Source organism: Muntiacus reevesi, chromosome 3 (assembly GCF_963930625.1).
Source record: "Muntiacus reevesi chromosome 3, mMunRee1.1, whole genome shotgun sequence".
Taxonomy (NCBI): Eukaryota; Metazoa; Chordata; class Mammalia; order Artiodactyla; family Cervidae; genus Muntiacus; species Muntiacus reevesi.
The window spans coordinates 242,286,331-242,301,146 of NC_089251.1; the positions used below are offsets into that span (position 1 = coordinate 242,286,331).

At 40.8% G+C, this 14,816-nt stretch overlaps 1 protein-coding gene across 2 annotated transcripts in view; it reads right to left on the bottom strand.

Annotated features, from left to right (window-relative positions):
• Positions 1–14,816, bottom strand: part of STK39 (serine/threonine kinase 39) — a 304,895-nt gene that overhangs the window by 178,154 nt on the left and 111,925 nt on the right. For both annotated transcript variants that reach the window (XM_065931689.1, XM_065931688.1), the window contains exons 6-10: positions 11,691–11,800; positions 11,336–11,437; positions 9,084–9,217; positions 467–515; positions 299–364 (exon numbers count right to left, since the gene is read on the bottom strand). In XM_065931689.1, coding sequence (XP_065787761.1) covers positions 299–364; positions 467–515; positions 9,084–9,217; positions 11,336–11,437; positions 11,691–11,800 — 461 coding nt within the window. The remainder of the gene's footprint in view (positions 1–298; positions 365–466; positions 516–9,083; positions 9,218–11,335; positions 11,438–11,690; positions 11,801–14,816) is intronic.

Consider the following 14,816-nt stretch of genomic DNA (forward strand, 5'->3'; position numbering starts at 1 on the left):
TTTTACCTCTCCAGTGTTTTAGTCTCAACGCAAGCCCTTCCCCTCTGAACTTTAAGCAAAGGCAATAAATGGAAAAATGAAATCATTTTGAGTTTCACATTGTTTCTACACCCAAACACATAGCTGCAGCCTGAGGTAACCAAAAGGCAAAATGCAGTTATCTGAGTAATCACCAACCCAGTAATCTCTAAATACACACCCTGATTATGTGGAAATCTTTTTCTTATTCTTGTACAGGCTCCACTTCCCTGGGTGGGGGAGAGGCTCCCACTGGGGCAAGAGTGCTTCTGGCGCTTACCTTTTTGGCTCTTTGGGCTATGTCTGGTGTTCTTGTAAGCAGCTTTTCAATCAGGTACTCTCTGTTCTGCAAAACAAATATTCCCAAGGTTTGGCATCAAATATGATACACTGACATTTGTAGAGATTTTAAAAATAGCAGATTGACTTGGGTTTTTAAGCATGTTACCTTGGCTTTCTGGAAGAATTTGCATTTTAAAAGTTCTGCTGCTGTAGGCCTGAAAGATCAATAATAAATTAGAGTTGAAACAATGACCACTCAATAAAGACACTGCCTTGATGAAACACCTTAATCCTAGAGTCTTTCTGGAAAACCAGTTTCAGGAATAGCAAACCACAGACTAAATTCATCGTAAGCTGGCACCAAATAAACTGGCGCCGACTTTCCAGTTCTTTTCAAACACCTCTACACATAAACTCCTGTAAGTTAAATATTTGGGGCATGATCAACTTTCCATCCTCCATCCTTACACTTCACTAAGTGAATGCAGGGTTTCTAAAAGGTGGCAGACTGACACGTCTGTGAGCTAAATCCCTGTATCATTCAGAAGCAGTACAAGCGGTGGTATGACCCTATCAAGGAAACTATGTCCACAGTGTTCTACGATTCTCCACAAGTGGCGGTGTCTGCAAGGGCGACCACGTGTGTGTACAAGCTCTATCCGCTCACCAAGTCACCCTGTCTAAAGTGGACTTGGACTACTGTTTTTCAAGGGAACATAAATGTGACAGTGATTAATGAATGCAAATTCATTTAAAAGCATTAAACAATCAGACTAGCCTGATTGTTTCCTCACGTGTCACTTAACTTGTTTCTCTGTCCTGTATTTCCGATAAACTGACAGTTGGGTCTGAAGGGCCGGCTAGGTTGACACAAGTATTTGGGGGAAGAAGACTTGATAGTTGATGCACATTATAATTACTGCAGCACGTGGGAGGCACACGATGATAGGTTATTTCACCGGGACAGATGTGACGCTGAACCATGTGGTCCCCAGGCCCGAGGTCTCTCCAAGGTAAGTTTGCCCCACTGCAACTGGCAAGTATTCTGTTAGACAACACTTTGCCATGATATGCATATCCTGTCCTGGAGAATCTTTCACCTGCTGGTTTTAGCATCTTTGCCTTAAATAGTTATTTCATTGGAGGTGGCAGAACATTGATTTTTCCACTTCTATCATTCCTTCTATATTTAATAATTGGCACTCTTCCACAAAGAACCTCTTCCTATATCAATAGTGTCCTGCAGGCATGCAGGAAGAATCACATAAACCTAGAGGACAGACAGTCAACAACATAACTGGGCTGCTCTCTTAAAAAAGTTGGTGTCATAGAAGAAAAGGGGAGATGTGAGGGGACTGTTTTAGATGAAAACATATTTAAACATAAAACTAAAAGCAATGTGTGACCCTCTCCTGAGTTTTGAATTAAGAGCAGAAGAAGCTACAGGAGACATTTGGAAATAGAGATGGGTGAATGTGCTAGGCAGTGGACAATTTTAGGAAATTTCTATTCATTTACTTAAGTGTGGAAAAGTATTTTGGCGATGGAGGAATGTGTCTTTATTTGGAGGGAATGCAAGCTGATGTCGTAAGTTTGTTCCTTATTTTCTGTTCAGCCAATAAAATGTAGATAAACAGGGACAGCAGATATGAGAAATGTGAATAACTGTTGAATCTAGGTGTTTACGTAGACGTAAACACTGTATAGTTTTATCATCTTTTCTGTATGCTTTAAATTTTTCATAATAAAAAAAACTGGGAGGAGGGAGGGAAGCCTGACTGAGTATCATTAGGTCTCTTTTCAGGCAGTGACTGTCAAAGGGCCTAAGACCACTGTGCTACGGAATCCAAGTTCACAGGGAGTCCTCACACTTGAAGAGACTGGAAACAAGTGCTCTGAACCAGGAAGCCCCACTAAAATGTTTGCAGGGACCCAGCATATAAAAGAATTAGGGAACGTTATCTGGCTCAATGGTGAACAAACTGTGACAGTCTGCAGGGGCCATAAACTGCATTTCTGCGCAAAGAAATTTTCTCTTTAAATTGTTATTGTGCTTTTTCCTCATATTTCAAGTGGAACACTGGTTACAAGTACCTAACAAAGAACCCCAAATGGCCACAGTCAATGCAACCAGCAGTCTCTAATTGCTCATTTCTTTGAGTAAATAAAGGTCTACAAGACAGGTGGGCCACGCTTTACATTCTGTGTTCCACATTCCTTGGTAAGTTGATTCAAATTCAGGAATTTTTACCTTGGACCTTGTATCTGTACTTTGCTTACCAGGCACTAAAACTAAAAAGGATAACTGAAGTGATTTAACTTTGGTTGCTTTTTTTGTTAACGTAGACTACTCTTAAGAGATCACTGATAGTTTTTGCTTCCAGAAACTGCAAATTCATCCTTTCATACTCTCAGTAAGTATGCAATGAGCACCTGCTATTTGTCAGGTATCATGCTAGATACCAGGCACACTCTGACGATGATGACAGACATAAACACCACCCTCGTCAGCTTACAATCTGGCAGATAAGGGACTGTGCTATCAGGCGGTGAGAGGACGGTCAGGACATTCAAACACATGGACTGCATTTGTGGGAAGGAAACGGCTACTGAGAGAACATACAGAACCATTACACAAGGGACTGAGTATGCTTGGCAACTTACACTGTGAAACCAAATTTCAAAAACCAAGACACGCACAAAATAACCTAGATTTAATTTTTTTCAGTGAAAAGAAAGGAAACCTAAGAAAATTAAGATGATGAAGGAACTCAAGGCCACTCTTTTGGTTGAAATCCTCCACTCCTCTGGTCAAAGGGCTTCCCTGGTGGCTTGGACGCTAAAGAATCCGCCTGCCATGCGGGAGACCTGGGTTCAACCCTGGGTTGGGAAAATTCCCTGGAGAAGAGAACGGCTACACACTCCAGTGTTCTTGCCTGGAGAACTCCATGGACAGAGGAGCCTGGCGGGCTAAAGTGTAAAGGGTGGCAGAGAGTCGAACACAACTGAGCCACTTAGACCTTCACTTTTTTTCTGATCAATACTGTTTTGTCACAGTCTCCTGGCTAGGCTGTCTGCCACTTTTTTCTTCCTCATTCCAACCCACCATCCACACTGCTCCCTAGCTGGCTTCTTAACAAAAATATTTTTTCATCCCTCCTGAAGAATTTTAGTGGCCTGAGATCCCAACTCCTCCAGTCTCACTTCCCATCGTGCCCCACGCCAACTTATCCTCCAAACACAGGGACAGTCTCACCCACACCTTGCTCTTTCATGACAAAGTACACGGCTCTGCTTCAGAATTTTTCATAACCAACTGGCACACCCTTGCTTATCCATCAAGAACCCATTTAAATGGCATCCATCTTCCAAGATACTTCTCCCAGCTCCTACAAATAGAATTCATCACTCACATACCAATCCACCCACACTTATTTTGCAATGATCTGTTTCTGTATCTCCTTGCCTCCACCTCACTAGGTTATAAGCCCTTCCAAGGAAGGGACCACACAGTGTTCATTTTTTTTGTTTCCCCAAAACCTAACACAGACCACAAAACTGCTATAGCTCAATTTCATGCCAGAATCAAATACGGGGTAAAAGTGATGCTACCAGACATCTGAGCACCAAACTCCATGCAGTGGAAGCACTGAGGAGGAAAGTTACAAATGCCTTCCTTTTTCCTCTAAACCCCCACCTCCTCACTTCTGCTTACCAAGGTCAAGTGTAGGACCTATACAAAGAGAAGGCTGGGAAATGCCAGATATACCTGGAGATGAAGGAAGGCAAAAGCAGAAGGGGGAGGCAGAGGATGAGATGGTTAGATGGCATCACCAACTCAAAGGACAGGAATTTGAGCAAACTCCAAGAGATAGTGGAGGACAGAGGAGCCTGCAACATGGGGCTGCAAAGCATCGGACATGACTGAGTGATTGAACAAAACGACAACCTGCAGATACAGGGCTGGAACTACACTTCTTTCCCCAGCAAGGTCCTTTCTATGGTAACCAAGACTGTAAAGGGGAAGAGCACGCTGAAGAGAAGACTCTGTCCTCTGAACTCCACGCTTAACTCCATCAACAGGTACAGAAACACAGTGACATGAGAAATGAGAAGTCGTTTAAAAAGCCACATTCCTTTTTTAACAGGATTAATATTTAAATAATAGGTGACCTCGACTCTAAAAAAGAGAAGAGCTAAATAGCAGATCCCTTTGTAGCTGAATTCTACATATGCCAAACTACCTCCATAAAAAGTTTGGAAAAGTAGAAGTAGGAGGAATGATGAAAATGAGGAAGGGAAGAAAGTGAGAGAAGCTATGAGAAAAACCAGGATGCATGCTGTCCATTTGATTTTAGGGTTTTTATATGTTTTGCATGTTTTAGTCTTATGTTATAGAGATTACTATGTGTGTATGTGCTCAGTAGGGTCCAATTCTTTGCGACCCCACGGACTGCAGCCTGCCTGGCTTCTCTGTCCATGGGATTTCCCAGGCAAGAATACTGGAGTGGGTTGCCATTTCGTTCTCCAGGGGATCTTCCCGACCCAGGGATCAAACCCACATCTCCTATATTGGCAGGGGGATTCTTGACCACTGAGCCACCTGGGAAGCCCATGGAGATTACTAGTGTAGGGTTAGTGTAGGAGGGTTAGTGTAGGAGATTACTAATGTAGGGTTAATGCAGGAACCAACAATGCTGCCTGCCTCTTAGCCAAGTACCACAGTAGAAAGAATTATGCAAGCATTGTTATGTCTTACAAGGCCACTAACAATTATCAAGCAATACAATATTACAAGCAAACACCATATTATGAGAAATGCTAAAATTCTATACCAGCAATTGTAATGATGGCCTAGGCTTTGAATAATGATTCAATTTTAAATCCTTGAAAACAATGCAGAAGGAGGCTGCAAGCACCAACATTCTCAGAAGAAAATCCCTTAAAGGATTCAATACATGTGGATAAGCCAAAGTCCACCAAGACTTAAAATAATGTTCAAAGGATTCAGCATGAATATGATACAGTTTAAATAGTTCTGAAAATTTGTATTTTAACTTCTAACAATACACTGACCTCCAGCAGAGTTGTATTTCTCACCCTGCCCCCGCCAAAGAAATATTTAAGTTTTATTTGTTTCCAATGGATTCATCTATGCAACATCCACTCCTTTGTGGATGGAAAAATGTGCCCAAAAAACACTAGTTATTTTTATAGTTGCCATCCATATGAAATATGTAGCCTCTAAGAGAAAGGATTTTTTTTTTTTTTTAAGAATAGCAAAATGTTCTGCTATGCAAATATAAGCAGATCTTTGTCTATGCAAATACAGGGCACAGACTTGGATGAGGCAAAGAACTCTGACACCCGGCTCTCAGGCAATGGGACGTTCCAAGAGTTCTCGAGGTTGACAGAAAGCACAGCTCCTTCTCAGCTAGCCTGAGGGCCCTCACGCTGCAATGATTCCGTCCTGGTCACTGTTACCCAGTGATATGTTTTCACTCATTGCTAAAAAAGGCACTCAGTAAAACCAAGGTGTTGGTACCAGTTAACTGCTTTTAGACTGCAAGTAGAGGATCTATATGCTGGCAACAGAAATAAATATAACGATCAAAATTCCTGCCTTCACTCTTCTCAACCCACTACAATCTGGTTTGGCTCTGAAATTCTTTTCAAGGAGTCCAAATCATCCCCAAATTGCAAGCTCCCCATTGCTTGCAGGTGTTCAAGAAATACCACTGAGTATGTAATGCAGACCAGTCACTGTTGACAGAAAGATGAGAGACACAGACTCTCCTTCTAAAAACCTAAGAAACTCATGAGGAAATGGGACATGTAAGTCAATTAATCTACATCGTGCAGTAAGTGCTACAAGAGACACATTTATCTTCAAATACTGTAGAAAACTAGAAGCTGCAATGACTCCACTGGTCAGGAAAAAAAAACAGGTAAATAATGAAGAAAGAAAGAAAATGGCAATCCCAATTTCGTGAATACTTAGAAATACTCAGGCACTGTGTTCTCTGCTTTAAATGCACTATCTTGTTCCATCCCCATAGCAACCCTATGACCTGATGTTATTAAGCCCATAACTAAGGCACACAGATGATGACGAAGTAGGGCTAGGACTCTCACCCAAATGTATCTAACTTTGAGAATATGGGGCCTTTGAACTAAGTGGTGAAAGACAGGTGGAAAGGGGAGAGGAGAAGAGGAAAAGCATTTGGACAATATAAGCAAAGGCAGAGAAGACAGGAAATATTCACACTTTCAGACTTGCACAACAATGAAATGTTAACTTATTAATTCAGGCACAAATACATATTTTAACAGCATCCTGTATAATAAATAATTCAACAATAATAATAGTGTTTTCTTCCACCCTCACATCTCCCAAATCATTTTTACCCAAACTTCCTACACTGGTTTTTCATTACAAGAAACACCTGGGAAGTTGATGCACCACTAATACTTTCTGTTATAGAGGACAATCGTACAACAGTGAGAAGATTATGTCTTAGAGAAAACACCTTTTAAAAAGTCCTTAAACTACTCATACTTTGTAAATCAATATCATTACTAAGAGAGTACTCTGAGGGAAAGACGTAAGAATTTGAATATCTGCTGTACAGGTCTTTTCTAAAAGTTCTGTCGTTATTGTTTAGTGGGGCGACGGGAACCTGACATTTGAGCTCATGTAACAAATTAAACCTGGAAACACTTTCAAGATTACTGAGAAAAACAGATGGAATGTTAAATATAAAGTATGATGGTCTACTTTGACAAAATTATGAGTCTCCTAAAGGGTTATATTTTCGTATCAGTAAGTACACTAACAATTCTGTGTATGTTCAGTCGCTCAGTTGTGTCTGACTTTCTGTGACCCCATGGACTATAGCCTGCCAGGCTCCTCTACCCATGGGACTCTCGAGGCAAGAATACAGGAGTATACTGCCAAATTTCTTCCTCCAGAGGATCTTCCTGACCCAGAGATCAAGCACGTGTCTTCTGCATTGGAAGGAGGATTCTTTACCACTGAGCCACCTGGGAAACCCAACAACTCTACCCTCCAGAATCTTTTACCAAAATAGCTGGAATTGTGATTACCCATCACTACCACTAGATGGGATCTCAACTAGGAATCACAAAGACCATCAGGTACAATCTAGTGATAAAGGGGAGGATAAGTTTTTCTCTCACTGGGGTTTGGAGGGGCAAGTTCTGTTTTCCTTGCCAAAAGCTTACGTTTGGAGATGACACCAAATACAAGAGGAACGTAAGCAAGTCTTGCATCCCTGTTACAACAAATGATTTCAAGATGCTTAACAGCAAAGAGTCCTTGAACCTGGCTTCATGAGAAAGGTGACTGACATAGAGAAGCTTCAAGGCAAGTTAAAGGGCTTCCCTGATAGCTCAGTTGGTAAAGAAGCCACATGCAATGCAGGAGACCCTGGTTCGACTCCTGGGTTGGGAAAATCAGCTGGAGAAAGGACAGAGATCCACTCCAGTATTCTTGGGCTTCCTTTGTGGCTCAGCTGGTAAAAACTTTGCCTGCAACGCAGGAGATCTGGGTTCGATTCCAGGGTTGGGAAGATCCCCTGGAGAAGGGAAAGGCTACCCACTCCATTAGTCTTGTCTGGAGAATTCCATGGACCGAACAGTCCATGGGGTCACAAAGAGTCGGATACGACTGAGCAACTTTTGCTTCTTCTTCTTTCAAGGCAAATTCAGTGAACGTAAAAGAAGTCACTACAAAGAACAGGTAACAAATGGAAAGAAGGGCAGCCAACTCAAACAGTAGCTCACTGTGTAAAAGCAAAAGGCTCAAGTTTCCTCAGGAACTGAAAAATAAAGGAACCCTTCGAAAAGCAGGTCCTCCCCTGAACAAGAAAGTTCCAGAAGAGAAGCCAGCTTTGACATTCTGGGATATGAGCATCACATCAGAGGGCTGGATGGCTGAGGGTAGCCAGAAACTTCTCAGCAGCCTCTCCAGGTGTGTGATCCATGTAGCGGTGTGTGAGGACACAGCTGCACACAGCCAAGTGCCACAAAGGGAGGCTTTCAGTGACAGGGCGTGCTCCCTTCCCGTCACGAACCTTCGCCAAGTGACAAAGGACTCTGGGCTCCACTCTTCACTACCCAGGGTACCTCAAAATCACAGAGAGGGAGAAGGAAGAGACAAACCCAGAAAACAGACGTACCACAGTGCAGGGCAATAACCCAAGACTAAAGAGGAAATACTAAAGTTAATTTAAAACCATTTGCTTCTGTTTATATGATTAATCTTTTGAATGTAAAAATGTTAATCTTCTTTACTGATAATCTTTTAAAACAGCACAAACAACTTGTTCCGCAACTCAAAGGAAGCTCATGCAAAATTCAATAGCTCTGCCTGGTTTAGACTGGAGCTGGCAGGATATTCAAATCCTGAGAGGTCAGCTCAACCTACACAGTGCAGAATATTAGCTCAGCTCCTGAATGCGCCGCTGCCAACTGCTTCTGATTTCTGTTTTACTTCATTTCCTTTGCTGACAGAGCCCACACCTAACAAGCACAGCCAATCTTATTAACACTGAAAATTTCCCTCTGTCTCTCCCTGTCCTCGCTCACTCCTGTCCCTCCCAGATCCAAGCTTCTACTAACAGGCTGGAAATCTGGGGACCAGAGCTGGATCTCCTTGAACTCAAGTCCCGTCCGGGCATAGCCTTTCCCCATCCACAAACCACGCTTCGTCAGGACTCCACCCAGCCATGGCCACTCACTCGTCACTACGTCTGACGTACCTTTTGGAGGGATCCTTCTGAAGACACAGTGAAAGTAACTTTCTAAAAGACTTGCCATACTTTTTCATCATCTCCTTATCCTCTACTCCCGTTTCCAAAGTGGGTGGATCATTTTGCAAAGTCAGCATCAACACCTGCAGCAGAGACAAATGGGAAGACATGGTCTCAGGACAGGCATTGCTTGCTACAAAAGTTTTTTTTTTTCATCAGTCTCAAAGACCCTCCTCCAGTAGGTACAAATTAAGTGCTTCCCCGTGATTTTCATTTTCTAGAAGACGTATATCCAAAGTATTCAGTTCCCTTTGCAAATCTGTTCATGGGCCCTTTAACCTTTTTTGTTATTCCATTGACAGAACTTATAAAATCTGCTCCATGTGTTAACATGACCTCCCAAAGGGGCCAGGACAGAGCTTCCTGGGAACTGGCTCTCACACAGCCTCAGGAGCACGTAGCCTCACAGCTCCAGCACCAGTTTAGTGCAGACAGGGGCTCTGTCTGAGAAACGCGGCGGTGGAGGGGGAAGAGAGAGGCCCAGGGCAGCAGGGAATGTTCATGTTTACAGGTCATTCCTAAGTAAGGAACTGCCCGTGCTCAAGGCTTCTGTAACACATTACTGGCCTTAAAAATAAATCCACAACATCCCAGGAGGTAACACACGATTTCCTTCTTTTTCTTAATGAGAAAACATACAGAAATACTTAACAGCTTGGCAAAACTGAGACACTGAAAGATAGCCAGGATACAACTAAGTTGCTAAAACCCATAACCAGGACAAAAGGCCATGCGGCTTCTGGAAAAGGACAAAACCAAATCAAGATACAGTTTTCACATCGGAAAGGTAAAAAAAATTCCACTCTTTCACACTAATGTCAAAATTATTTGCTTAAAAAAAAAAAAGAGTAGACTTTGTAGCAAACTATTGACCTATAAAATGAAAAAAAACCTCATTAATGCATAAATCAGCCTTAATTTATGCAAATACTATAAAGCCAAGACTCTTTTCAAGTGCTTTCAGATGTGGGAAAAGATGAAGGATTAAAGTGACAGTTGATTGTTTGTACAGGATAACAGCAATCCAAAGAAAAATGGGACATCTGTCAGATCAGAAGAAGTCCTACAGGCCTTTAGGCCGGGATTAGCAATGTGATGGATTCAAATGGAAAACACTAAAAAGTAGGGGGGGAAAAAAGACCTAAGAAAAAATAATAGAGAAAAATCAGATAGAAGAAAAGTCTTCAGGGTTATTTCAGTGCTTTTTCCCTGAAAGGTCACTTCCATTGTTTACACCTCAATTTTAAATTTTCAGCTAATAAAATCAGGTGTGTACATTCAATCCCTGAATCTTATCTACATTAAAAATATGCATATTAAATATAGGGAAAACAATGTAATAAACTATGCTACAATTTTAATAGGGGTTATCTGCGGTTGATGAGATTATGGATGACTATTTATTTGCACTTCAACATTATCTACAACAAGAATGTTATTAACTTTTTAATCAATAAGATTATTTAACTTTTCTAATCTTCAGTTTTGGTTTTTTAAATCCTCCTAAGCTTTTCCAATAAAATCCTAGAAAAAAGTTGAAACAAACATACACCATATTCTCTGTAAAATACCTCCATAATTTCCGCTCAAGCTATTTCAGCCTCAAAACAAAATCCAGTTGGATAAAACAGTCCTGATACCATCACTTCAAAACTAACAGAAATGATGATGTGGGCCAGTTAAAAGAATAACAAAAACAATCTAAAAATAGTATCCAAATGTACGTTAGTTCCTAAAAACACTGGGCTCCCTGACTTCAGATGAATCACCAACAGGGCACCACGAGAACAAGAGTGAAATGTTATAGATCATGGAAAAGAAAAAAAAAAGGCCTGAAAATCTGGAAATCCATCTGCAAAGATGATATCACTATAATCTGTTTTTAGATTTTTCTTGGGGAGTCAGGGGTATTCTACCATAAAGACAGTAATGGCCAGCATTTGTCACAGCTATCAACCTCCATCGGCCAATGTGACCACATTCCTCTGCACTATGAATGCAAAGCAGGCTTCAGGGCTGGGGACCAGGCGGCTTTTGTTCCATTCTGTCCACTGAGAACATCAGACAGCATTTAACTCAGCTGCATCCCTCCACCAATTTTCCTTGGGTCTCAGAAAAAATGACTATGTTAAAGAGAATCAGCGAATGGATTCTGTTAAATCATCCTTCAAACCCGACATATTATTTCCGAGAGTAATTACTTTCATAGGAGGATATTTGTGATAAGGCGCTGCTCCTGTGGCTAGTTCAATGGCAGTTATTCCAAAACTCCACATGTCAGCCTTGAAGTCATAGCCTCTCACCTAAGAACGGAAGCAGGAAAAAAACACAATTATATGGCAGGCATGTTACACATGATGGGGGAGGAGGGGCTCCATATTATGTCAGAAGTCCACGGTTCCATGTGCTCAACTTTGATATTACTTTGCAGCAACTGGGAATTAAACCTTACGTGATGCATTCTAGTAAAACATTTGATTTGAACGAAATGTTAGTGTATTAATGATATGTGCAACTATACTGTGTCAATCAAAACATTATTATTTTTTTTTTTACCTGTTCCATGACTTCAGGAGCCATCCAACATGGGGTGCCAACGAATGTTTTCCTTACTTTATTCCGGGTAACATCACCCCCCGTTGCTAAGAAAGCACTTACCCCAAAATCTGAAAGGGAAAAAAATATCACCCTTATTTTATATAACACATTATGGCTTAAACACAAAATTTTGACTTTATGAATATCTCTATTCCTGGCGGGCCTCATAATGGTGATGGAGTTGTCTCAGTCATACGCCTGGGCACTCCTGCCCCTTGCCACCCCCTACATTTCGGAGTATGCCCTCATCACAGGTCAGCAAGCTAAGTCCAAAAGCTCAGCATATCAAGTTATATTTTCTACCAAAAAGGCATCACAAGTCTTAACCAAACATAGAAGTTTGCGGTAAAAATATAAACACTTTCCCAAAGCCCTAAACTAACTATAAAGGATCTTAGCTTTTAGAAAAAGGATCTTAGCTTTTAGCTATGATTCATTTTAGAAAATCATTTATAACACTGAAGACAGTAAAACTAGCATGTGTTTCTTTTTACGTTTTTCTTTTATCCTGGTTATTTTCTAGCCTCTTTAATTATACATCATCAATGTTCGGGGAATGGATTTATTTTTTGAAATAAAGGATGAATAATATCCAACTTCCACATTCCCATGTGCTTGCTTGAACAGTGCTCTATAACATTCTAGCCAAAAACATAATGGCAAATCCACAAACCCAGATACATAAAGCCAACATGCCCAGGTTTGTCTACATGTAGCAATTAACACAAATGAAAAGCCCAGTCAGCGAAGATTGGTCTTTTTCCAATGTGTGCTTTCTGGATAGTTTTCATAGGTATAGATAGAAAGGTCTGTAGAATGAAATAATACTCTTCTTGATATCCATCATATACTGGAAGTTCTTCTCGTGCAATAAATTATTTAAGCATATTGTATATGTGTCTGCATTTATACAAAAACGGCTTTATATGCAAAAGTAGAGAGGGAATGTTGCATCACTGTGCTTAGTCGCTCAGCTGTGTCCAACTCTTTGTAGCCCGCCTGGCTCCTCTGTCCATGGGATTTCCCAAGCAAGAATACTGGAGTGAGTCGCCATTTCCTTCTCCAGGGGATCTTCCTGATCCAGGGGTCGAACCTGGGTCTCCCACATTGCAGGCAAATTCTTTACCATCTGAGCCGCCAGGGAAGCCCATATTATTTCTACACACACTGTATTTTCAAAGTGGAGAGAACTTGAGTGATTTGCTGCTAGTAACCTTTTTCTAGGTCATGATGGTAACATGGACTTAATCTTAAAATCAGCAGTACCCACGTCTCTTGCCTTTCCTGAATTGGCAGGTGGATTCTTTACCACTGCAGCATCTGAGAAGCTCATAGAGACAGAACATCCAATGATTATTAATTCATGAATTTGTGCTTAGATTTTTACTAATGGTTAAAGTTAGTTAATAAGTTAAAGGATCAACTATCTAGAGCTAGAACAGACATATCAGTAAGAGCCAATTCAAGGCCAGGTAAATAGTAATAAGGGTACCCACTCAATGGACACGAATTTGAGCAAACTCCAGCAAAAAGTGAAGGACAGGGAAGCCCGGCGTGCTGCAGTTCAGGGGGGTCACAAAGAGTCGGACAAGACTTAGTGACTGAACAACAACAAATAGTAATAAAAACGGGGGGTCAGTACCTCAAAACACTGTAGCAGATTATAGTGTGAGCCCCTTCAAACTGCTCTCACATAACTCTCCAAAGCTGGGCCCTCTAGTGACCGCCAGGATGACGGCAATTACCAAAGAACATCAAGAACAAACCAAGGTCAAACACTGGCATTTGTGTGAGATCTACATTATTGAGTTATGCAGTAACACTGGAACCAGTTCTCTGAGTTGAAATCTGTTGGCTGTTTCATTTTATTTACATTTAAATGTACTCCACTCCCAACAGGATTACAACTTCAAGTAAAAGGACAAAAATTGACAAAGGGAGTCTTTATTCCAACTGCTACTTTCATGTTAATAGTGAGCAAAACTATATTCTGAAAATGTCATATACTTTAATTTGCACACATGTGCCAAACTCTATTTTAACTCTTACATTACAGTCAGAAAAAATAAAACTTTGTGAAAAGAAACCTCTAAAACCCATTGAACCAATCTCTTGCAAGTAGCAGGAGATAACATTCATTCTCTTACCGAAGAGCTATATGGAGTTATTCATTAGTAAGTATCTACCATATTGGCTAGACAAAGAGACAATATGAGATAAGGCTTTTGAAAACATAAATTCCAACTTCACCTGTATTTCTGAAAAGAAGTTTAAAGTGAACCCAACATTCCATTTTTATTAAACTAACTTTGAAATATGATAATATTAAATACATACATACCATCTGTAAATAATTAAAAATATGGGTAGAAGTTGCTTTAAGGAAAAATAAATTCTTTTCCATGGAGCTGAAGCAACTCTATACCCAAACAAACATATATCTTCCTAAAAGATATAATCTAGATAAAAATTCATTACTAACATTGATTTTTAATTGCTTAAAAATACCATCTGATTAGACCTTTTTAAAGCTCCAAAAATAGCTGGGAGAGATGTATAGTTGTAATTCATTACTGACAATACCTCTTCAATGTATTTTTCTGATTCACATATGTACTCACAGCCTCCACTTAGAACACTCACTTTTAAGTTATAAACAGATCATTAAATGTCTTAAAAGCTCAGAAGAAGAATTCCACAAGCAGAAAACACCAATCCTAACATCTGCTCACCCTATGACTACAGAATAAAGGCACAGTTTGCTCCTAAGTATGGCCAGTGTATACAGAAAAAGATTTATATGCACTGAGAAAGAGAACTTTTGGACTGAAGTATATAGTATGCTTGTGTAAACAGGAAGACAGGTACACTCTGTGTGGACAGCTCACATGAGACAAGTGGAAGGAGGTGATAGAGCACTAACATTGAAGAGCGCCCCTGACTGCTGAGAGACCGCTAGACAGCTCAGGGGAGTGGAGCCAGATACATGTGGGTCAGAAACCACGAACACTTCTCTGGCAACGTGGAATCAGAGGCTACACATAAAGTTCACCAGCCTCCAGGAATAACTGCATCTCACACCAG